General features: G+C 43.9%; 3 protein-coding genes across 7 annotated transcripts; 2 read left to right on the top strand and 1 right to left on the bottom strand.

Annotated features, from left to right (window-relative positions):
• Window positions 1-258: 258 nt before the first annotated feature.
• LOC125970826 (putative per-hexamer repeat protein 5) lies at window positions 259-5,040 on the bottom strand. 2 transcript variants are annotated; one of them, XM_049723480.2, is made up of 9 exons: window positions 4,599-5,040; window positions 4,416-4,534; window positions 3,783-3,886; window positions 3,529-3,703; window positions 3,278-3,395; window positions 3,119-3,204; window positions 2,142-2,377; window positions 432-2,081; window positions 259-365 (listed from the first exon to the last, which is right to left on the bottom strand). In XM_049723480.2, exons 1-9 carry the CDS (start codon window positions 4,983-4,985, stop codon window positions 304-306), a joined length of 2,937 nt encoding a protein of 978 aa, XP_049579437.1. In that variant the 5' UTR covers window positions 4,986-5,040; the 3' UTR covers window positions 259-303. The 2 variants fall into 2 exon arrangements, with proteins under 2 accessions (XP_049579437.1, XP_049579436.1); XM_049723479.2 differs by having other exon boundaries at window positions 432-2,377.
• Window positions 5,041-14,891: 9,851 nt separating this feature from the next.
• Window positions 14,892-18,704, top strand: LOC125970444 (axonemal dynein light intermediate polypeptide 1). Of its 2 annotated transcripts, none has more exons than XM_049722750.2 (6): window positions 14,892-15,006; window positions 16,614-16,750; window positions 16,837-17,006; window positions 17,516-17,694; window positions 17,829-17,993; window positions 18,080-18,704. In XM_049722750.2, the coding sequence occupies exons 1-6, from the start codon at window positions 15,004-15,006 to the stop codon at window positions 18,110-18,112; spliced, it is 687 nt and encodes a 228-aa protein (XP_049578707.1). In that variant the 5' UTR covers window positions 14,892-15,003; the 3' UTR covers window positions 18,113-18,704. The 2 variants fall into 2 exon arrangements, with proteins under 2 accessions (XP_049578707.1, XP_049578706.1); XM_049722749.1 differs by lacking the exon at window positions 14,892-15,006 and adding an exon at window positions 15,722-16,017.
• Window positions 18,663-23,466, top strand: chkb (choline kinase beta). 3 transcript variants are annotated; one of them, XM_049722747.1, is made up of 11 exons: window positions 18,663-18,806; window positions 19,505-19,805; window positions 19,886-20,108; window positions 20,423-20,556; window positions 20,634-20,738; window positions 21,744-21,802; window positions 21,991-22,078; window positions 22,161-22,269; window positions 22,490-22,590; window positions 22,697-22,778; window positions 23,323-23,466. In XM_049722747.1, the coding sequence occupies exons 1-11, from the start codon at window positions 18,704-18,706 to the stop codon at window positions 23,377-23,379; spliced, it is 1,362 nt and encodes a 453-aa protein (XP_049578704.1). In that variant the 5' UTR covers window positions 18,663-18,703; the 3' UTR covers window positions 23,380-23,466. The 3 variants fall into 3 exon arrangements, with proteins under 3 accessions (XP_049578704.1, XP_049578705.1, XP_049578703.1); XM_049722748.2 differs by lacking the exon at window positions 18,663-18,806 and adding an exon at window positions 19,265-19,426; XM_049722746.1 differs by lacking the exon at window positions 18,663-18,806 and having other exon boundaries at window positions 19,271-19,805.
• Window positions 23,467-23,808: the final 342 nt, after the last annotated feature.

Below are 23,808 nucleotides of genomic sequence, written 5' to 3'. Positions count from 1 at the left end.
TGTTGGGTGGTCTTGCGCAGATCATGACACCAGCATTTCACAAAATTGCAATTTTATTTGCATTCAACTCCCTGACGGGAATAAAAAATATTCATATCATTACACAGCGGCAAGGCAAAATATGTGACAATTTGTGTTCGGAAATATTAGCCACTTCCCGTCACCTATGTTAAATTCCGAGCTATTTTATATATTACTTTAATGGAGGCATTAGGAAGGAGAATTGTTGTGCGGGGAATAACATCCAGTCAGCCATGATCCAATCAGAATGTTTATTTCCATCGCCACGTTGGAATGTTGACTTCAAACGACTTTCTCTGCAATTTCGAAGGGACCCAGTGTGACATCACCTCTCCATTCATAAACTGAAAATACAACAGGTGTATCACATATCAATATCAAACACTTCCAAGTCAAACTGAAATACATACCTTGATCTGATTTCACTGAACGGCTCGTTCTTCCACCCCATGTACTGCTACCAGTTGAGCTGGTTACGGTCCAAGTAGTGCTTGGGCCATTTTGTCCGGGACCAGTGGGGTTCCAAGTAACGGTTTGTTTGTCTGGTTCGTCTTTGCCTCTTCCAGTCTTTTGCCAGGTGCCCGTTCCAAGGGTTCCTCCACCAACGTTAGTGACAGTAACCCAGGAAGTGCCTGTGTTGGTGCTTCCAGTGGAGTCAGTGGTCCAGGTTTCTTTGCTTGGTTGATTTCCGCCACTTCCACCGCCACCTGTTATAGAGCCGAGTACACGACCGGTGGTCCAGCCGCCTCCTGTTTGAGAGCTGCCTCCACCACCGGTGGTCCAGCCAATGCCTCCTGTTTGAGGCTCGCCTCCTGTTTGAGAGCCACCTCCACGACCGGTGGTCCAGCCGCCTCCTGTTTGAGAGCCGCCTGCACCACCGGTGGTCCAGCCAATGCCTCCTGTTTGAGGCTCGCCTCCTGATTGAGAGCCGCCTCCACGACTGGTGGTCCAGCCAATGCCTCCTGTTTGAGGCTCGCCTCCTGATTGAGAGCCGCCTCCACGACTGGTGGTCCAGCCGCCTCCTGTTTGAGAGCCGCCTCCACCACCGGTGGTCCAGCCAATGCTTCCTGTTTGAGACTCGCCTCCTGTTTGAGGCTCGCCTCCTGTTTGAGAGCTGCCTCCACGACCGGTGGTCCAGCCGCCTCCTGTTTGAGAGCCGCCTCCACCACCGGTGGTCCAGCCAATGCCTCCTGTTTGAGGCTCGCCTCCTGTTTGAGAGCCGCCTCCACGACCGGTGGTCCAGCCGCCTCCTGTTTGAGAGCCGCCTCCACCACCGGTGGTCCAGCCAATGCCTCCTGTTTGAGGCTCGCCTCCTGTTTGAGAGCCGCCTCCACGACCGGTGGTCCAGCCGCCTCCTGTTTGAGAGCCGCCTCCACCACCGGTGGTCCAGCCAATGCCTCCTGTTTGAGGCTCGCCTCCTGCTTGAGAGCCGCCTCCACGACCGGTGGTCCAGCCGCCTCCTGTTTGAGAGCCGCCTCCACCACCGGTGGTCCAGCCAATGCCTCCTGTTTGAGGCTCGCCTCCTGTTTGAGAGCCGCCTCCACGACCAGTGGTCCAGCCGCCTCCTGTTTGAGAGCCGCCTCCACCACCGGTGGTCCAGCCAATGCCTCCTGTTTGAGGCTCGCCTCCTGTTTGAGAGCCGCCTCCACGTCCAGTGGTCCAGCCGCCTCCTGTTTGAGAGCCGCCTCCACCACCGGTGGTCCAGCCAATGCCTCCTGTTTGAGGCTCGCCTCCTGTTTGAGAGCCGCCTCCACGTCCAGTGGTCCAGCCGCCTCCTGTTTGAGAGCCGCCTCCACCACCGGTGGTCCAGCCGCCTCCTGTTTGAGAGCCGCCTCCACCACCGGTGGTCCAGCCAATGCCTCCTGTTTGAGGCTCACCTCCTGTTTGAGAGCCGCCTCCACGACCGGTGGTCCAGCCGCCTCCTGTTTGAGAGCCACCTCCTGTTTGAGAGCCACCTCCACCACCAGTGGTCCAGCCAATGCCTCCTGTTTGAGACTCGCCTCCTGTTTGAAAGCCGCCTCCACCACCGGTGGTCCAGCCGCCTCCTGTTTGAGAGCCGCCTCCACCAGCAGTGGTCCAGCCGCCTCCAGTTTGAGAGCTGCCTCCTGTTCGAGAGCCACCTCCACCACCGGTGGTCCAGCCGCCTCCTGTTCGAGAGCCACCTCCTGTTTGAGAGCCGCCTCCACCACCGATGGTCCAGCCAATGCCTCCTGTTTGAGAGCCACCTCCTCCGCCGAGGTTATTTTGACCGCCCTTAAGAGGGTCACCAGGGTTCCAAGGATCGCCTGGTTGTTGATTTCCACCAAGGGCATTACAGGAGGAGCATGCTGAATCCACGCCACTGGCCTCCCTCCAGCTGCACCAGGAAATAAAAGCAGTCAACGAGTGAGAATAGTATGGAAAATATTTCTTTCAGTAGTTCCATTTTTCAAGTGAAATTCACATATTTTGCCCTGTTCATTCACAATGAATAATGTTATTTCTTTTAAACATAATAATTGTAGTTTACAGCTTGCTAAAATGCGCAATTCACCATCTCATGAAATGAAAATAGTAACTATTTGCTGAGTTAAGTTTACTGCCACCATTCTGTACTTCTATTGCTTGTAACCCTTTTTTTAAGTTGCGTAACTTGTATCTCAAGACACCACTGTACTGTATCTTTGACACCACTTACTACTTTCCTGTTAATCAGGACTTTGGTGTCATCTTGTGGCCTTCTAGAGTGACACAAAAAAATGGGAATATGGTGAATTGATGAGGTCTTCAGCTTTGAGCTGAGGATTTCCAGGTTTCCACGAAAAAAATGTGAATACAGTACAGTGAACCCCCACTATTCAAGGAAACCAGGGAATATTTTATGGATTCAATTATTCATTTACCTATTTGAAATTATTATTATTTATTATCATTGTTTATGGAATTTATTAATGTATTGTTTATTAATTTATTTTTTATAAATTATTATTTATGGAATTATCTAAACATTTATGAGAAATTATAAACTATAATTTAACATGACTATAATTTTGATATAATTTCATCTAAATTACTAAGAGGTACCTGTTTGACGGTGTCTTCCTCTCTCATCACTCACCTGTTCTGTATGTGGGAGCAGGCCCTGTGTTCAGGATCAATGTCGTGGCCGTTCGACGTGGCTCTCAAGTGGCAGGTAATGTAAAGCTGTCGGAAGCATCGATGGATGTTTAGTTCCGCCTCTAAAAATCCAGTAGCGCTGTTTTGAAGAGGCGCTAACCATGCCGCTGTCTGCACCCTGGAACCTGAATGCCTCAAACTGGAACTGGAGCATGTTCTCTGCTGTTCGTTGCATGAACCTGGACTCTGCGCCTGTGATCCTCGCGTCAATTAAACACCTGCGTGCAAGCGAAGCTGAGTCAAGAGGAAATTACAGTCCCCTGAGTTCAAGAGGTTAAGGGGTAGGGTTCTTGAATGATGACTGGTATGTTTAATTTGTGTCTTTGGGTTGCAAGTATTATGGTTCCTCACCCCTGTTCAAGGAAGGTATATCTGGGGCTGGAATTCATATCGGGCGAGAGGGTAGCCGTGCAGCTTTCCACAAAAACGCGTAGGGGCACGTGGTGGTACTGCCTGACAGAGGCCTCGATACGGATCATGTCTCCCAGGTAGTATTGGTAACGAGGCCTCTCGTACATCCAGTCGTCTGTGAGGAGTGATCAAATTAGGTCAACATGTCGAAAGCCGACAGGGTAATGGAAAAGGAAAACAGATGTGGTACTCACCGGTCCTCAGGGTAAGAGTGAAGTATAAGAACTCCTCTGCAACCCTTACTGCAGAGAATGGTATCCATTGTGGGTCGAGTGGGAGGCTGCTCACGTTGTGGTGCCTGAAGTTTTAAACAAGGTGTCAAAGCTGGGATAGGACTACGAGTTTTGTTTATTTAAAAATGACCCATTTTAGAATTGTTTTGCTGTGTTGCACTTTGTAGTTGGTTGAAATGTTTGTTTTTTAGAGAGCGTTATGGTGCAAAAAAATATTTTCAGGATGATGGTGGCAAAACAGTCGAAGAGTTCTGGGTCCAATTGCTTAGTTGGGTTCTTTCTGGGTAGCCAAGTTTCCTTTCACGTCCCCCAAAACCATACAGTTTATGTTTTTGAAAAGTATACTTTATGTAAATATAAGTGTAAATGCTTGTTTGTCTACGTCTGTCCTAGTTTTACCATACCTCCCACTCACAGTCAGCTGGAGAAACGAAAGCAAAGAAGAGCAACATTTTGGAACATGCCTGAATAAAAGGTGCAATTCTGCACTTCATTATTTACGTTCACATTGAAACACAGTTTTGATTGTTTACATCTTTCTAACATTCCCCCTGTGAATGATGCCAGGATTTCCCCAAGAAAATAATGTGTCACCTTGGGTAGTGACATTCCACAATCACAGCAGCTTCGTTGGTCCTCACAACAGGGGATTCACCCAGCCTTGTGGGGTTATAGTTGAGAGAAAAAGTGTAGATGAGAGCCTCATCTGTCGTCTGCAGAAGGGGCACAAAAGTGAGACAATGTAGTATTGAAAAGAAGGACGCTTGTTTGGCTTACTCGCGAAATGCTGCCGCAGTCTTGCAGCTCAGGCTGGAATATCAGCACATGGGCTTGAGTGTCCTCAGCCACTGCGCCACAAGGACCCAGCGTCAGGTCAGAGGGTTTGATGAACTGGCCTATTCCAAAAAAGTCCAACTGGACCTCCACGCGCGCTTGCCTCTCTCCACACTCCACTGATACGGTAGCTGCAGGGACAGGGTGCCTGAGCTCGAAATCGGGCACAGGCGCGACCGGATTCGTGGGCCCTTCAGGGTAGCTCCAGCTGAGCGGCCTCTCAAGTACATGCTTGGCCTGTTGCTGATCACGGGGCACCTGAAATCCGACACAGATGCTGCCGAGCAGGGCCAGTGCCGCAAGGCACGCAGCGGTGTGCTTCATTCTCATGGACCCACAGCAAACAGTGATCCCCACCAGATGCTGTAAGGACAAGAGGCGCGCTTTCTTGTTTTTATAAGCACGCCTTGTATTTGCCTCCCATGACAGCAGATAAGGGAGGGTGTCAGCCAATCCAGCTGCGTGGCACTGCGTTTCGATTGTGATGCTGATCTCTGCTTGACTTGGAATTGAAATCGTGCCATTCAGTTGCATAACGCTAGAAAGTGGTCGTAGACAAATCTTGACAAATGATTAAACCAGAACCCAAAGTAGTAATGGGTATTAATAATAATGTACTGAGAAGATGGCGGTCACCAAAAGGTTATGTTGACAGTGGGTTAGGGCCACCTGCCCTCCACAGAACATGTCACACACTGCCTTTTGCCAAAGTACATTTGTGCCAATCGATGTTGAACCCCAGCACTATACCCGGACCCATGAAAGTTAGAAAATGAGAACATCCAAACAGCTTCCCATGTCGTCAGTTTTACATAAAAAGGAAGCACCGTAACAGCAAGAGATCAATTTGGAATTCATTAGCTTTCAGTATCAGTTAGATTTTTTTAAAGAAATGTTCAGCACCACTAGAAATATAAAATTAATATTTTATGCAACACTTGATCAGTGTGCCAACAACTGTATTTGTATATTACAATTACATGGAAAACATTCAGTACAGGAAATACGTAGTGTTACAGCACTCAAATGAGCAGCTTGGATGCTTTGATTTGAAGGAGTCTTTCTTGGAAGAAATCGAGGGTATAATATTCACCCTTTTACAACACTCGTTAAATTACGTTGATTGGAGAGAGGCCTCAAACAAGCCAATGATAGTGTTTGGGTGGAATCACCCTTTTTAAAGCACACCCACAGCCCTTGTGTGGACAATTGCCCGACAACGGATGGATGGAATGATTGCCAAGTCAGCTGAATTGCATAACTAGTGCATGCTTTTGACAACAAAGAACAACTAGCCAAACAGCATTCATACCAAAGTGGGGCATCTAGTGATCGCAGTTATGTCAAAGTGTGATTGGATTCGGAAATATTGTACTCCACAATTCCATCTGTGGCACAATGGGCTTGGAGATAAGAGTGTTTATTTTGTCAAAGCCTGGTGAACGCAGATAGCGTGACCCTTGCAGTCACCGGTCATTCAGACCTGCCGAAGGTTTATATTATGTAATTTCTCAAACATGATGGCATTGTATTTATATGCTGAGTGATTGTCCAGGGGGTCGACGCCAAATGTCATATAATCATGTCTACTCTACTAACGATTGTGTCGATTTTTTTAAACCTAAATTCAGCATTGTGAAGTGAATTTTGAACTTTATGCGTATCTGTATGTTGCACTAGATGATCCACTAGTAGCAGTAAGACTATCAAACTATATTTGCTGTACAGAGAAGCTTTAGTTTCAGTAATGTATAAGTACTTGGTAGAAGACAGAAGGGCCAGTTGTCCGTGACCAGGGAGAATTCAGTTTCAGCAATGTGTGCAATCCTATAATAAGGTAAAGTGGCTGTTGTTGTCCATCACCAACAGCGCTGGTCAAGATCTCCTTTTTAGGACTGAAGTAAACTAGTAGATTGAAAACTACAGCTGTTACCCCAAGCCGTGACATCAGCTTCTTGTCAGGTATAAAAGCTACGGGCCTGACAAGAGGGGGGGTTCGTTGGCTCTCGTTCCAGGGGTCGTTCGTACCAAGGGGGGCTCGCGCTAGCGCGGGCTCGCTCGCTCTCTCCCCCTTTTGGGGGGAGGGGCTTTTTTGACATCTATGCCTTGTGCCACTCAACTTTTTGGAAAGACTTCACCCTGACATTGGTTGAATAAAATCTTTTCCCAATCAGCCGTGGTCCCTGAAGTGCTCATTCGTCGGGAAACAGCCACCGATCACCGAGTGTTTTTTGAAGACCAGCGAAGCAGCAAAAACCATATACCACATTTTTGGCGTCACGAACAGGATTCGTGTTCTCCAGGGGGACCGTCCCGCCCGCTTTCTCCGTGAGCATCCAGCGGCCAGCCGACGACCTGTTTTGAGGTGAGTTGCTTGCACTCAAAGTCGCCGCAGCATGCTCGCTCTTGGAAAGGGGGGGAGGGAGCGTTGTCCCCCACACGGAGGGCAGTTAAACGGATCTGATGGGGCCACGGCTGGCTCCAGGGAATGTTGTCTCTCCTAGTCAAAAGCCGTCATAATGCGACTTTTGAAGGGGGAGTGGCCCCAAATAGAGACAGCGAAAGAAAAGTAAAATAAAAACAGGAAAATAAACAAAAAACAATAAATAAAAAGGGAACAGTAACAAAACGTTTTGGGGATTGCACGAGTGAATGGCATGTCTTGTGAGAATGATAAACGAATTAAAAGCTCCAGGGAGAGCGAATGTGAAACAGGACACGTTGTCAAGAACAACGCTGGTCGGCTGTCACGAGAAGTAAATAGTAGGAAGTCCCATAAAACGTGGACGTGGAAATTAGTCGTTTCAATGGTCCCGCGGAGGATCGAAATTTTAGCTGTGTGATTGTGGCGGAAACACAGGTACGATTGAACTATGTTGTGACAAGAGATAAATCACATCCGCCTCGCCCCCAGAGGCTGAAAATTCCTGGGACATAGCCGGGACACTGCAAGCGCCAAGTGCGATTGTCGAGATGTTCGGCGGTTGTGCTAGTCTCTGCTAAAGTCCAACGAAAAAGGGAGGTTGCGTTGACCGCGTTTGGCTAATAGGAACGAGCGCAACCTTGGCATCCGTACCGTGAGAGTGAGTGGATGGAGAAATATCCGGCCAGGTTAGCGACCTGTGGGCCGAAGAGAATGATGCGCGCGAAGCCACGTCGTTTGGGCACTGATCGAATTAGAGGTGTATGTGAGTTATAAGGCTTGTCAATTTAAATGCTGGTGTAAGAGGCCCCCAGGTAAAACGAAGGACTGGCGGTTTTTGAATATTGATTGAGCTGATACGATCTGCTTGCGGTTCGATTCCTCTATGGGGACGTATTATAATAGCATGCACGTCTGTCAAAGTTTGATAAATTTGAGCCTGTACAGACCGCGTTTGGGAAATAGGTGCTGGACGGCATTGTGTGTGTATAGAGAACCCTCTGTGTGAAAGAGGGAAAACGTGGCAATGAGGCCTCGGAGTGCAAGGATTGGTATACCATGATGGAAAAGTAATTTGTGTGCACACTTAAGTTAAATTCTGCAGAAAATAAAGGGGAAAATATAAAGCGCTATTAGAAACGAAACGAAACGAAAGTTAAGTAAGACGTGCGTATTTGTCAGTGCATATCTGCACTGTTAAAAACCAGACTGCATAGCCGCAGTAGGCAAACAGCAAAACGTGGAATGGATTCGAATCCTGCTCTGTCTTCTGTGTTTGTGCGTGAGCGTTTGTCGCTCAATGGCGTCTGTTTGTTTGTGTGTGTGTGTGTGTGTGTGTACCCATGGGTGTGTGTATGTGAGCGTGCGTGTGTGCGCGTGCGCGCGATCGTGAGTAAGTGTGTGTGTGCTCTTGAATGCGTGTGGGTGAGCGTGCTGGGAGAGGCAGAAAAAAGCTAAAACGATAGTGTGCTTCTCGGTGCTCTGGGGCGCGTGCCCGCCTGCGGTGCCCGCTCGGGGAGGGGAATCTGGCTTCGGGGGCGGGACAGGGAGTGGCCAACCTGTACCTGCCCACCGTGTTTCAAGGCTAGGCACTCCCCGTGTGGGTGACGTGGGGGCGGGGCGCGGGGCCAGAGTTGTGCCCATTTTGGGGCCTACCTTGCTGGCAGCGAGAAAATGTGACAGGATGATGGGGGACGGCAGGCTGAAGGAGCAAAGGAATGCATGACCAACAATGAAGGTCCTGAGCTAACTGCAACCCATGATAATTAATGTCCCATAGCTGTCTAACAAGAGAAACAAGAAGCATGCGTATGTTAATCAATACGACACCAATATAGATGAGTATGTAGGTATGTCCAGAGGAGTGTGGTCCGCTCGTAAATAACTAGAGCCAGCTGATGCTCCTTTTAGCATTCTGAGGGAAATGGGAAATTGTTTAAAGACAACCACAACTTGTTAATTTAAATTGTTGAAAAGATGAGAAAATTCAAAACAAGTTATTGCTTTGCTTTGTTTCTTTGCGACTCTCATTATCATTTCAAATTTTCTGTTTACATAAAGAACCCGACACAGCGGATACATCCGTTGGCTCCAGGACAAAGAGACACAGACTGAACTTAGAATGAATGTTTAACAGCAGTCTAACAGGTGAAGACTCATTTATGAGCGCAAGAGAGGTATCAAGTGAGGGCCACAGCGCCAGCTAGAATTAAAGGAATTCTCTGGATTTAGACATAGAACTGAATCGTATTCACGGAGAGCCTGCTCATAAATTTTGGCTCGACAAGGGCGACCAGCGCCTATGTAACAAGACTCACAGGTCAAAAGCCGTAAGTCCAAAATAGAGAAGGAGATGCCAACGAGGAGATATTGGATTTGGAAGTAATCTGTTGGTTCTCTTAATACCCTTGTGAAAGTCTACTCGGTACAAATAAATTAACGATAGGAGCAATTTAGAGGTCCAAAAGTGAGAAATTCAAATGAAAACCACATCCTAGATTCGAATAACATGAGCATGGGGAAAGTGAACAGCTGAGAAATGGCCTTCAATGTCGTGGCAGTGAATGAAAGATTCAAGATAGTTCGGTAATATCTGTAAAGTGAGCATAACACCATTAATACTTAGGTCAAAATGGACATGATGCTATGCACAATTTGGAAACTTTATCAGAAATTGAGGGCTCAAATCAGGAAAGGTAATAAAGAGGATGGCATAAAATCAAAGTTAGGAAAAACAAACGATAGAATGTAGCCTGAAAATAGAATGAGCTTCTGGAAATTGCAGTATAATCGAGAGAAATCACAGTTAAGACTGGCAATTTAAGTTTGGGGTAATCTGCCAATTTAAAATGGCTCAAATGAGGTCCATCACAATACATCCGAGAGCTCAGGAAGGAAAGGCGCTGTCTTTCTCAAGTGTATTACATTGTCGATATTAGTAGAATTTGAAGTTTGACTAACAAAAGGCACTACGAAATTAATGGCATATTGGGAGATGATATTTAAATTTGGTACCCCAGTCTGTCTCGTCCAGTGGTCAGCAGTTACTCTGAAACTCGATCCCGAGACTCCACCGACAGCTGAGAACAACAAGAAAACGGTGCATGGCTCTGAGGCACCTTTGACCTTCGTAAGAGCAAAGAAGGACTATATTTGTGCTGGGGGGAGCACAACACTCGGACGCAAAACTACAAAGAGTGAAGGAACTTACAAGATAAGAATGGACTCAGTTGAAAATGGACTCATCCAAGAGTGAGAGATGAGTTGACTCTGAGACTACAACCAAAGACAACAACTTGACAATGAGGTGCGGCGAAAGACACATGAGACCTGAAAGATGCATCAAGCTGCTGAGATGTCATCAAAACTGGTGGAGCTTGGGTCAGAGTGGAGGGAAGCTTGCTTGAGCACTGAGTTTGACACCACTGAGGAGTCTTGATAAATAAAGATGTATAAAGAAATAAGGAGCAAAATGTGTAGTGTTACAGAAAAAGGAAAAAGCATCAGAGTCCGAGATTAAATTTGGATCAAACAGATAGGCTAACACTGTAAGAAATAAGAGTAGAATCACATTTAGCCCATCCAGCTTAACGATTAGACATTTAGTCAATGACACTTTGGAGAAGGGAAAATAGGGCATTAGGACCCACTAAGATGCAGTCAAGAGGTGATTAGATTGTTCAATGGAGCTAGTGAATAAATTAGAAGTTAATCACACCTCACAGGGAAATTCTGGAGTCAAACAAGTCCGATAAAATCAAGGAATAACACCCATGAAACCTGTTGACAGTTAAGAATAATACTGCTACTACTAATACTGCTAAGAGTCACACCAAGTGATAGTGAACGCGATGACAAATGTGATAGAACTCGAATAACAAATGCCTTAATATGGCAAAGTGAAAATAACGTGGTGGAGTAGACTGTAGGAGTCTCTTTACCCGGCTGCTCGATCAGAACGATGGATTAGGACAAAATTATTTAGGGACCAGCTGAGGCTACTTCTTCCCCCATGCTCACCTATGAACATGCTCAACAGTGGAAATGACTGATTTTTTTAGGCATTTATTTGGCAATTTTACGGTAAAGGTGAGGTACGAATGTAGGAAATATTTAATTGGGAAGAACATCCGGAAATGAAGGGTTACTGTTAGTATTCACTGATTGCCTGCTCACTTACACATACTAAATTTGTTTGTTGTGGTATGAGTGATAGAAACAAATGGAGTGGCATTTGTGCGGTTAGGAATGAGTGTGCCGGGAGCAGTGTGAAAGGCCAAAGTATTTTGGAGTTGGTATGAAAGGGTCACAGTTGAGGGTAAGATTCCTCTCACCTGGGACGGGAACACCCAAGAGTGATGACTGACAGCTGATGGTTAATCAGAGGCACCATGAACAGCAAAATAGTTCATGGAGAAGGCCGAATTCAGCAACACGAATGGACAAGACAGGACTAATATCAAACATTAGGACGATGGACGATATGACATGACAAACCTGGACTCACCCGACAGGGTGACAGACTACGTAGATGACAAGCATACATTTGAAACTTAAGCTTGCTTGTGGCAAGTGCGAGCTTTGCTTTGTTTCTGTGTGTCACTTGACTTATTGCAGCATCAACCACCAGCCGAGGAGCAGATTGCTGGTTGTTTTATAACTTGTATTACTTTTGCAGGCTGTCGATTGCAGTCTTGGAAAGTTTATGTTGAATTCACGTGAAAATGTTAACCCTAACCCTTTTGATTTTTATGATGATTGATGATTTTCAGGACGGAATCCCCGTGCGCCATGATTCATTGTGTGTCTATTTTCATTTAGTAGATACTCGATGCCTGTGTAGTTTTGTGAGTACAAGTGTCCGTTGTTGGTATTGCCGAGTGTGAGTTGCACAGTCAATTTTCAGGAACTTGGGGATGATAGTCCTGGATGAGTTCAAGGTTCGACAGGACTGGCTGCAAGACATATGATGATGTGGTAGGACATTTGCCGGTTCCTTTTTGGATGCCTAATGACACATTGGGTGGATGTGTCAAAGGGGGGTGGGGTTACGTTTGAATGAGTAAGTAGATATAAAATTTAATTGTGACATTCAATGTTTTTTCGGATTCACTTGTTTTTGAGGCTTTAACAGGACGTGCCGGAATTCAACAGGCAGTGATGGAAGGAGCAGAAGAAGCATCTCGAAAGCAGAGATGATGGGAGATAACAATCTGGAATGGAAGCAAAGCGTGGTAACAATCTAGCGACAGTAAGGGTTAAGGTCTATCAACGGAAAAGCATGAATGATGACAAATCATAAAGCTAATAGGGATTGGACTGCAGCACAATAGACAACAAATGTTTGGAAGGTAATTAAATAAAATAGGAAATTGGATCAGAAACGAGGAATAGGGAAAATTTCTTAACATATGAATGCATTAAAGTTGCTATTAAAGGGAAAGTATTTAAGAACACATTTCGACGAAGATAAGGTACATACACAAATTGGTTGGACAAAACTGACGAGACTGGTACCAATTTGACGATATTGAGAAAAACCTAAATCAAAGAGGAAATTTGGAGAGAAAATTAGTATTTGGACTGGGAAAGAGTGATTGCCGAGACATGATGGACAGGGCTTCAGACAGTGACAGCTGCAGCTGGAAAGGCTAACTTGAACGGCTAGCAAGTTACTCTGCTACAGGAGAGATCTTGCGAGACTGACAGCAAGACGAGACACTCCCCCCAGGAGGAGTGTTTGTTTGTTTGTTTGTTTGTTTGTTTGTTTGTTTGTTTGTTTGTTTGTTTGTTTGTTTGTGTGCTTTAAGGATCACGTGGGCCTCTGGATCATAGGAGTAGATGCCGGGAACGCTCGGAGGTTCTATTGAGTACTTCGATGAGACGATGACCACCAATCGTCCCCGTGCCCCAAACAGCCCCAGAGGAGAAGAATTTGTTTGCTGACGACTGCTTATGGAGATGTCGTTTACGAGGGGTGACCAAAGGGGGGCAGGAGGACTTCCGGCCTACGCTGGGCATTGCTGCTTTTTTTTCATTGCAACTCAAGGTTTTGTGCTGTTGTCATGGTTCAATACTGGCAGTAGCTACCAATTATCGCAGAACTCCTGGACGCTGACCGGGGCCTGGGAGGAGACTCTGAGGACGGTGAAGTGGACATAAAGATCTTGGATGGACAGCAGGCCCTGGGCAGTGATCCCAGCGCGATTCACTACTGAGCATTCAGTGGACTGGACTTTGCATCGACAGAAACATACATATGCAAGGGGGGCAAAACTAAGAGCGTTTCAACTTTGCAGTATGCTGTGATATTGCGTCAATATTATGTCCTTCATTACTTTATCAAATGACCACATCCTGCATTACTTTAATTCATCACATATTAACATCATGATAATGCAGCTTGACTGTTTAGCGGTCGGTGGTTATGTCATTTCATTTCCATACTGTTTTGTGAGCTCATACTGTTTTGTGGATTGTAATGTGCCAGGGCTCCTTACACCTGGGTGACACCAGGTGAGGGGAACCACTGGGGATGGTAGAAAGGGCCTTCCTCTTTTTCCTTGTCATTAGACTGGCGAGGTTTTTTCTTGAGGAAGGGCCGGCAACTTTTTGGTGCTTCTAACGGGCCACACCAAATTTATTACTTCGCAATTTGTCACCGTTGTAAGGGTATTACCTAAGGGGGGTGGTACCGTCGTCTGTATAATGTGGACTTCAATTTTCTTTACTTGTGGTTCCTGAGAGGCCTCAGACTGTTGTCAAGGAGCAATTGGCTAACTAAATAGTTTGAGCTTTCCTAGTTAAAGTAACCTTAAGTAGCATGCCTCGAGCATAATTTAGGCTGTGCAGGTATAGGCCAAATTGTAGACGTGACCATAAAAAATTTGGTTGGGAGAAGATTTTTTGGTTGTTTACTGATGTCATCTTTTGCTAAACTTTTTTCGGGACATTTGTAACGTCCCGAAGGGGGGAATGAAGTGAATTTTGAACTTTATGCGTATCTGTATGTTGCACTAGATGATCCACTAGTAGCAGTAAGACTATCAAACTATATTTGCTGTACAGAGAAGCTTTAGTTTCAGTAATGTATAAGTACTTGGTAGAAGACAGAAGGGCCAGTTGTCCGTGACCAGGGAGAATTCAGTTTCAGCAATGTGTGCAATCCTATAATAAGGTAAAGTGGCTGTTGTTGTCCATCACCAACAGCGCTGGTCAAGATCTCCTTTTTAGGACTGAAGTAAACTAGTAGATTGAAAACTACAGCTGTTACCCCAAGCCGTGACATCAGCTTCTTGTCAGGTATAAAAGCTACGGGCCTGACAAGAGGGGGGGTTCGTTGGCTCTCGTTCCAGGGGTCGTTCGTACCAAGGGGGGCTCGCGCTAGCGCGGGCTCGCTCGCTCTCTCCCCCTTTTGGGGGGAGGGGCTTTTTTGACATCTATGCCTTGTGCCACTCAACTTTTTGGAAAGACTTCACCCTGACATTGGTTGAATAAAATCTTTTCCCAATCAGCCGTGGTCCCTGAAGTGCTCATTCGTCGGGAAACAGCCACCGATCACCGAGTGTTTTTTGAAGACCAGCGAAGCAGCAAAAACCATATACCACAATTGTTTGGCTCTCGTTGTGCTATGATGTCAACATGACCCACACCTTATAAAATCATCCAGTGCGTGCGCGCTGCAACACTAAATGGCCATGAAGTTTGTCGGTCCCCTCGCACTCGCCCTGCTGCTGTTCTGTGTAGTCGTGGCTCAAAAGTCCACCATTCAGTGGCCTCAGGAACCCTCCAAACTGGGGGCCTCAGACTTATTTTGTGAGATGGAGCCACACCAAAAGATACGATGTGGGCCTGTCGGTATGTCGTCTACCGAGTGTAAAGCCATCAACTGCTGCTGTAATTCAAACATGCGCTACTACGGCAGACATGGTAGGTCAAATCTCTTCTGTCTGGACTTCCATTTCCTTGCTAAATTGCTGTTAATTGTTTTTTCCATGGTTCAATATTGGGCAATTTACTCATTTGCAGATTTTACTGGGGAAAACTTTTGTCGTTTTTGTTATTTGGTTATCTGGTGTCATTGTGGGATGATCGAAGTTGGTGGTCAGTTGAAGGATTATAAACACTATCTTGAGATCTGTAGGACCCAAATTACTAATTTTTCAGAATTCGAGCTGATTTGAGTATGTGCTTCTCTTCTCCACATGCACTCACTTGCTACAAGTCCGTCATCAGACTCCATTTGTAAATCACCGACAGGGACAATTAATGATTTTTAAGAGGACTTAATATGAAAATGACTTTTCCATGGTCCAAATAGTTGGGTCTCTTGATTAATCTTGATTAATGGTAAACAATACACACATCTACACAAGCAGACTTGGAGAGAAGCAACTACTTTAGCTAGAATGACGTATGCTTTGCTATGATATAAACAAAGTGACCAGCTAAACGTTCAGGCACTTTTTAGGACGTTATTTCCAGGCCTTTCTACTGGAATACACCAGAAAGTCCACAAATGGATCTCATCAACATCTCGCAATTTCTTGGTCGTATTTTGAGATTAACATGGTTATTATTGACCATCCCGACTTGTCGCGTCAGGTGACGTTTATCGTCTCTGACGATTGGTGATGACGTCAGATATGTGTCACCACTCGTAGGGGAAACATTTTCAAACACTCCGCCTTCAAATTTGATGACAAGGGTGACGCGTTTGAACGATGGCGAGGTGACAGAATGAGACACCTGAATTTTGAGTTTTGTTTTTAGTTACGTATGCATTCATGAAGTCAAGCAGGGCTCTGGGATTTCTGCTGTGTAGATGTGGTATTTTATTCTTATTTTTTTTAAGACAACATGTTTGAACCCCTCGAGACTCTGCTGAAATATGAGACTCCAGTTTTAATCAGTAAAACTACAGATAAAAAGAGTACGAAGGTAAGTTTGGCAACGCTAGTTCACGCTAACATTCAATAAATTAGAGGTCTGAAATACTTTCATTAGTGCTCAATGAGCAAGACAAAAATATCATCATTGAATAATCACAATTTGAATAATCACATTTCAGATGACTTGGTGGTTTCTGCCATCAAACAAACAACAATAAAATATATAATTAATATATTTATTTATTGACAGCGCAGCATCCAAGTGGAGCACATCTGCCTCACAGCCGACAGATTCTGGGTTTGAATCTGTGATTAGGTTTTCTCTGAGTACTCCGGTTTCTTCCCACATTCCAAAATTATGCATGATAGCTTCATTGTACAGGATTTAGAAAAAATATTCAACTGAATATATTTCATGTTTTAAAGGTTGCCAATTTCATTTGTATTTAGGTGCGCAATTTGTTTAGTATTTCAGGGAGTCTTTGTACCTCATTTTGTGACTCACTGAGCACCTGTCACATCGAATGATGTTTAGAAAGTGCTATACATAAAACTGTTAGTGTAAACATGATAATTAAAAAATGTCAAGAGAGCACTCAAAGAAACACAAACTTTCCAGGTATTGTAATGTGATATTTTTTACAGGGGGGCCGTCCTTTTAAAGTCAGCAACCAAGCGCATGCCGACTCCCCGGTGCCTCCACCCCCTAAAGTTAAATCCTCTGCAGCTGAAGCCCCAAGGCAACAAAATGATGACATACTTAACCTCATCTTTCCACCCAGGTATACCCGCCCCCTTCCCTGCTTTCCATGTCATGTCACTTGACTAATTCAACCTTCCTTAATCTTTCATTGTTTTATCATGCCAGGGAATGGATGGAGGGAAACCAGCTGTGGGTGCAGCAAGTGTCCAGCGCGCCGTGCACCAGAGCGGACGTGGTGAACCTCGAGGAGCTCCTGGACAGGAAACTGCAGCAACGAAGGGCCATAGAGACAGGAATATGCCCTGTTCGAAGAGAGCTCTATACCCAGTGCTTCGGTAAGGAGGCTCTGCATACCAATCCGGAAGATAAGAACCGTTCCCAAGGCCAATGCCAATGAAGGTAACAATTGTTTAAGGACAAGCAGACTTTAATTTTGTGTCTGCCTCAAGTCTTTGATGCCGCTCGTGGCATCAAATAGCCAAATTTGTGGTCAATTATTCGCAGAGGCGAGCTGACAGCTTCTTCAAGTTGGCACCCATTTTGTGAAGGAGCTCAGGAATCGCACCCAGCTTGCAGTAGAACTCACTCATCGAGTAATAATAGCCAGCCATACATCTTCAGTCATGACGGCCAGCCTCCCCATCTCAGAAAGTGAAACTAAACAAAATCAGGAAACTGGCAACTCCAGGCAGCAGAACATCTGTTATCAAAATTACACTTATGTGGGCAGGTTGCATTACAACATAGCACTACTCTGAAGGCGTACACTCTAAATGTTCTGTTTTCAGAAGGTTAAATCTGGAAGAAGGGCTATGTCATGATTAAAGCTGCTCTCTTTGTTTAGATGAGCTGATCAGGCAGGTGACCATCAATTGCGCCGAGCGGGGTCACTTGCTGTTGCGGGTCCGAGATGAGATCCAGATGACCATAGCCGCTTACCAGACCTTCTATGAGAGCAGTGTGGTTTTTGGCATGAGGAAAGCTCTGCAGGCTGAGCAGGACAAGGTGGACATGCAGAAAAGAGTAAGGACCAGTTCTTCTTCTTTTCAGTAATAAAGTAACATAATAAAATATCTACCAAGCAACGGCCCGTCGCTCGAGCAGCTGCAAGGTCACTGCAAGGGTGGCTGTGGAAAGTTGACTCTTGTCTTTCATAGATTGCAGTGCTGGAGCAGGAGAAAGAGGAGCTGCAGAAAGAGTTGCGCGATGAGAAGGCCAAATGCGACGCCATCGAAAAAACCGAAGAAGAGAAACATGAAGTTCAGGAAAAGAAGTACACGGAGCAGATTCAGTTCCTCAAGAGAACCAATCAGCAGCTTAAGGTGATGACACGTCACACTAGTGTTCATTTCGATGTCATGAAATGAAACTGAAACTGTTGTCTTTCTCTTCGATTTGTCCCTCTTAGGCTCAACTGGAGGGAGTTGTGACACCAAAGTAATTTCACAGTAGCCAGTTCACAATGGAACATGTCACTGAACAGTACCTTTTTTTAATGAATGAATGTATTATTGGGTAATTAAAAATTAAATGTCTTTTTTAAAGAACGAAGGAGAGCAGGTAATTTTTAATACCTTCCAATGAATTCATTGCCTTTTTGAGGCTTCATTGTGAATGTGCCCAGAAATATCACCCATTTGCCTGTCTGTGTTCCTTGGTGAAAATAGACTCCATGTATTTTAGGGGTCTCAAACACAAGTGATAGAATATTTGACCTTTGTTTTGTATTTGAGTTCAACTAAGCAAGGTGAGTCACAAAGAAGTGCACATGCTGTAGTGTACTTATATAATTGTCTCAAAGTTGTGTCTCATGTTCTGGAGATATTCATTGTAGGATTCTTAAGGTGTGTTTGGAAGGCAAAGATTGTATGCCAAAACACACCCAGTAAAAAACTGTCACAGGCTTTGTGCTCATCAAGTCAGACAAATTTGTCTATTCAAGCTCAGCCGAGCTACAAGGAAAGATATTTCTACACAGCATTGAAAGGATTTTTTTTGGCAAGACCTGTTGATAATAAAACATTTTCACGTTATGGCAGCCTTCAGAAATTCTTCAATGTTTTTGTCCGATGACAAGGAGGTGTCTTTGACCCGGTTGTCCATCAACAAAGAAAGTTCTGGCTCAAAGAATGCAGGTGACACATTTTTGTCTTTTTAACCTAAGATACTAAAATGAACTAAAATACGTGTTCTACTGCTTTGGTCCACCCATGTATTTTAAGATGGAAGAAGATGGTGCCACGTTACACTGATAAAAACGTGTATGTCATTAGACCAAAGCAGTATTTCAGCTTTCTGTTGCACCACAATTTGAATGTGTAAAGTGTCCGTCAAAAAGATGTAACATGAATGGCGAAATAATGCTGGCATTAATTTACATTTCAACAAGTTGATTTAAAAACAAATTTGCTGGCAATTCACTTTATTCAGGCGTAGAAAACATGGTTATTGAGCGACTGGATGGAGAAGTTGTATTTTTAATTTCAAAATCTTTATTGACAAATTCATAATTATACAAAGTTACTCGAGCGTACCCTTAGTGACGTATAACAGCGCCACTCATCGCAACCAATCAGCTTGTCTTTCAACCCGGAAATGCATTGCGCGTAACGTTGTTACAGACGCCGTCACGTGTCCCCCGGTGTGCGAGCAAAATAGGCGTTAAAGTGGGCGTTGGCACGATGACTCCTATGAAACCTTGACCATATGCGATTAATTAGATATGCTTTGGCTTTCCGTTTAGCTGGCATTACTGGTGAGCGCCGTCCGTCACCAGTAAGCTCTTATCGCTTTCTCCGACCCATAGTTTGCCCCGGTTCTCCTCTACTCTTAGCCCGAAGACACACAATGGAGGCAGGTGGCAACATAAGCGGCGACGCAGTCCCGCTAGACGAGAAGAAGCCGCCGACCGCCTACCAGTTACTCATTCTCGCCCACGAGAGGACCTCGAGAACCCCGAGCCCACTTTTGGGTGCCAATGGAGACGACGACTCCGAGGCGGAGTCCTTCAAGGATGGCAGGACCGAGGAAGTGGACCGCGACACAAAGGAGAGGGCGTTCGCGTGGTGTCGAGATTTCCTGTCCGGAGCGTGGAAGACCATCCAAATAATGGACTTTCAAATAAGCATCGTCAGGTGGCTACTGAGAGATCTAACATAAATTATTAAGTGCCATGTCACTTGTCATGAATGTACATTTTATTGGTCTTTTCCAGCGGCGGCCTGAGTAATCTGTTGTACCTGTGCAGCCTGCCCGACCATGTGCCCAGCGTGGAGGAAGAGCCTCGTCAAGTGCTCCTCAGAATCTACGGTGCTATTCTCCAGGGTGTGGACTCTTTGGTGTTAGAGAGTGTAATGTTCGCTATCCTGGCCGAGCGAACTTTGGGACCTAAACTGTACGGTATCTTCCCACAAGGGCGCTTGGAGCAGTATTTTCCGGTACGGCACACTGACCTCCGTTTCTAAATTTTAAACCTGTTTGTTCTGTGAAATTTTATTAACTTAATCCTGACCATCTATTCTCTTCATGTCGTAGCATTTCAGTTGCATGTTTTTACATTTTTGTAATTTTATTTTCGTCCAATCAGCCATGTCAGTCTAATATACCAGGGACCTTCATCAATTATGCTGACCCACGTTAACTTATAATAGCAATTAACTGATTCTTTAGCCAATCAGGATAAATTTCCCACTAAAGGCCCAGGTACCAAATGCACGTTTTGGGTTTCATATTGGTGTTTTTCTTGCCGCAGAACACTCGAATGCGCACAGATCAGCTGTCAAACGCTGACATCTCTGCTGAGATCGCAACAAAAATGGCTCGTTTTCACAAAATGGTCATGCCGTTTAACAAAGAGCCCACCTGGTTGTTTGAGACCATTAACAAGTAAGTAGTCAAACTAGCTCGCTGCTATCGTCACTCGCGCTTGGTTAATTATGTCATATGTTGTCTGTTTCTGTTAGATACATGGATCAAGTGTTGACGCTAACCTTTACGCGTGACACTCATGTGAAGAAGTATAAGAAGCTGATGAAGCTCAACCTGGAAATGGAGCTGAAGAACCTCCGGTGAGTGGAAGTGCTGCTTCTCAAAGACCAATGTAACACTTAATTGTATTTTATTTTATTTATTTTTTTTAATTTATTTTTTTAATTTATTTTTTTATTGCCTTCATTGAAAAAACAGCTGACCTTTGTCCTAGTGCCTTCATGCGACCAGGCGGGTCAGCATGTGTAGCCCTTATCAAAAGCTAAGATACAGATTGTGCTGCATTCCATGATAAAATGTTCCCAACTCATCAACTAGGAATCATCAACTAGGAATCTTGTGAACACATACATATCTGATATGATAATACCGCAGGGGATGATTTTCATAGTTTTTCCACCCAAGGGAGAACTTTTTACAAGGAAACCCTGGTATTCCTAACACCATATAAAAAACATGTATAGCACAAAATGCCATAGGAATATTTTCAAAGACAAACGTTACGTTACCAAACAATTTTTTTTTGGGGGGGGGGGGGGTTGTACTGTGCTGGGAGAATAGTCATATTTGTAATGTTATGAGAATGACGGATTTTTGTCGAGGGGAAAAAAAATTCTAAAGTTATGAAAGTCATATTTTAACTTCATTTTAAAAACATAATTACAACATTTATTCTTCTATTTGCTCAAAACAAAATAGGAGTATATTCTTGAAAATCCATTCTCTTTCACCCATTCTAAGGAGTTTATATAATAAATTGTTTTAGCTGAAAAAAATCACTAGACAAAAATTGCAGTTTTACTTTTTATTTTTTTATTAATATTATTCACAACATTATCCACACCATATTTATTCACTGTACTCTCAGCCATCATAGTCACACACAAAAACACAATGAGAACGCTTGCAAGAAGCTGCTGTCGACCACAACTCACGCCTAGACTCTCACACAGACTGAATGAATAGTTTGATTCCTTTTTAGCACTCTTTTCTTTTGCGCTTCCCAAAATCACTGCCAAATGTGTTGTGTGAGAATCATTTGCACTTAACAGAATGTCTTCTGCTCTTTTTTCACCCACGCACAGTAAGCTACTAGCAGAAACGCCATCACCTGTGGTCTTCTGCCACAATGATGTCCAAGAAGGTAAAAAAAAAAAAAAGCTCTTCACTAATGAGAAATGCAGTCGCCTAACAGCTTGGTCACAAATGTTCAGTCATTAGTGTGCGGGATGGTCATGTGTCTAAATGGTGGGAAGCGAGTAAAAATACTTCGTCAAAGGGGGCTCTTTACTTTTTTCATACCAGGTTTCTGTACCTCTGGTGTCTCTGCAGGTAATGTTCTAATTCTGCACAAGGGGGACCAAACCTCAACAGACCGACTGATGCTCATCGACTTTGAGTACAGCAGCTACAACTACAGGTGAAGTCAGGTTTGAATAAAGAATGATATTAAAGACATTGAAAGAAATCCGTTTTCATGTTGTTCTTGTTGTTTTTATTAGGGGTTTTGATTTTGGAAACCATTTCTGTGAGTGGATGTACGACTACACCTACAACCAGTGGCCCTTCTATAAAGCCACACCAGAGGATTACCCAAGCAGAGAGCAACAGGTTTGTACATTTTTCATTTTGTTTTGCATCCTGAATACATTTGATTAAATTGGACTGATCAATTATTCGCATTTACATATTATTCAAGTGAGCATCATTGTCTCTGTAGAGATTTTTTTTGTACATACACAAGAAAAACTGCAATATATTCTGTTCCTCATCGTAGCTCAGCTTTAGAAAATGTTGTTCTTCTCACAACTTTTTTTTCCCCCCTTGGCAGCTTCATTTCATTCGAAGTTATCTCTCTGAGCAAAGAGGATGCGGTGACCAAAACGTGGACCAAAGGCAGATGGAGGAAGACATGATCATTGAAGCCAACCGGTAAACCGGGCTGCCAAACCTGTAGAATTTTTTTTTTTTTTTTATTGTTTTTTTAAATGGTGGAGATAGCACAATCATGACATGCTTTGTAATTGCTCTCATGCAGGTATGCGTTAGCGTCACATTTTCTGTGGGGTCTTTGGTCCATCATCCAAGCGAAGCTCTCCAAGATTGAGTTTGGCTACATGGTAAGAAGGAGCCAGTGTTTTCATTTATTTATTTAAAAAAAAAAAAAAAGAGTAATAGTACCATCTTGAAGGCAAGCACTAAATGTCTTGTTTACTACTGCCAAGCTGCTGCTTGACGTCGTGAAGATCACTAACGCCATCTAGTGCTCATATCTCATACTTTTGGAACAAACTAAACAAGTGACTCGAGGCACGAATGTACTGTATGTATGTATGTATGTATGTATGTATGTATGTATGTATGTATGTATGTATGTATGTATGTATGTATGTATGTATGTATGTATGTATGTATGTATGTATGTATGTATGTATGTATGTATGTATGTATGTATGTATGTATGTATGTATGTATGTATGTATGTATGTATGTATGTATGTATGTATGTATGTATGTATGTATGTATGTATGTATGTATGTATGTATGTATGTATGTATGTATGTATGTATGTATGTATGTATGTATGTATGTATGTATGTATGTATGTAATTGTAATTGTAATTGTAATTGTAATTGTAATTAATGATGTGATCATTTGCCAGGATTATGCCCAGGTCCGCTTTGATGCCTACTTCAAACAAAAGAAGCTCTTCTCCTGAAGTCCTGCTTGCTTGCACTCATGTAAAAATACTTTTTTCTTTGTGTTTACTTTATTTAAATACATTAAAAACGATTCCTGGGCCTCATGTTCTGAGAACAGTCTTCTTATGCAGAAGTAGTCCCAAGCAAGTTCTATAAATCCATTTAGATTTCAAGGTCTAAACCCCACCATGATAACTAGTCTATTGTGGACCACTTTTTAACATGAGCATTTGTGTTGCCCTTTCATTGTGGGAAGGCGCTTGTGTCTTTATTTTTGACGAGATAACTTGATATGCTCATTGATGTTCCGTCCACATTAATATGAAGAAAGCACATTAAGAGAACTGTAAAATGAAGTGGTTTTTTTTTGTTTGTTATTTGATGATTAGACTGTCCTGGATAAAATATTAGAGACAGTAAAAGAAATGTGTTTTGAGAATTAAGTT

This window comes from Syngnathus scovelli, chromosome 6 (assembly GCF_024217435.2).
Source record: "Syngnathus scovelli strain Florida chromosome 6, RoL_Ssco_1.2, whole genome shotgun sequence".
NCBI classification, from domain to species: Eukaryota; Metazoa; Chordata; class Actinopteri; order Syngnathiformes; family Syngnathidae; genus Syngnathus; species Syngnathus scovelli.
This window is presented reverse-complemented; position numbering and strand designations above follow the sequence as displayed.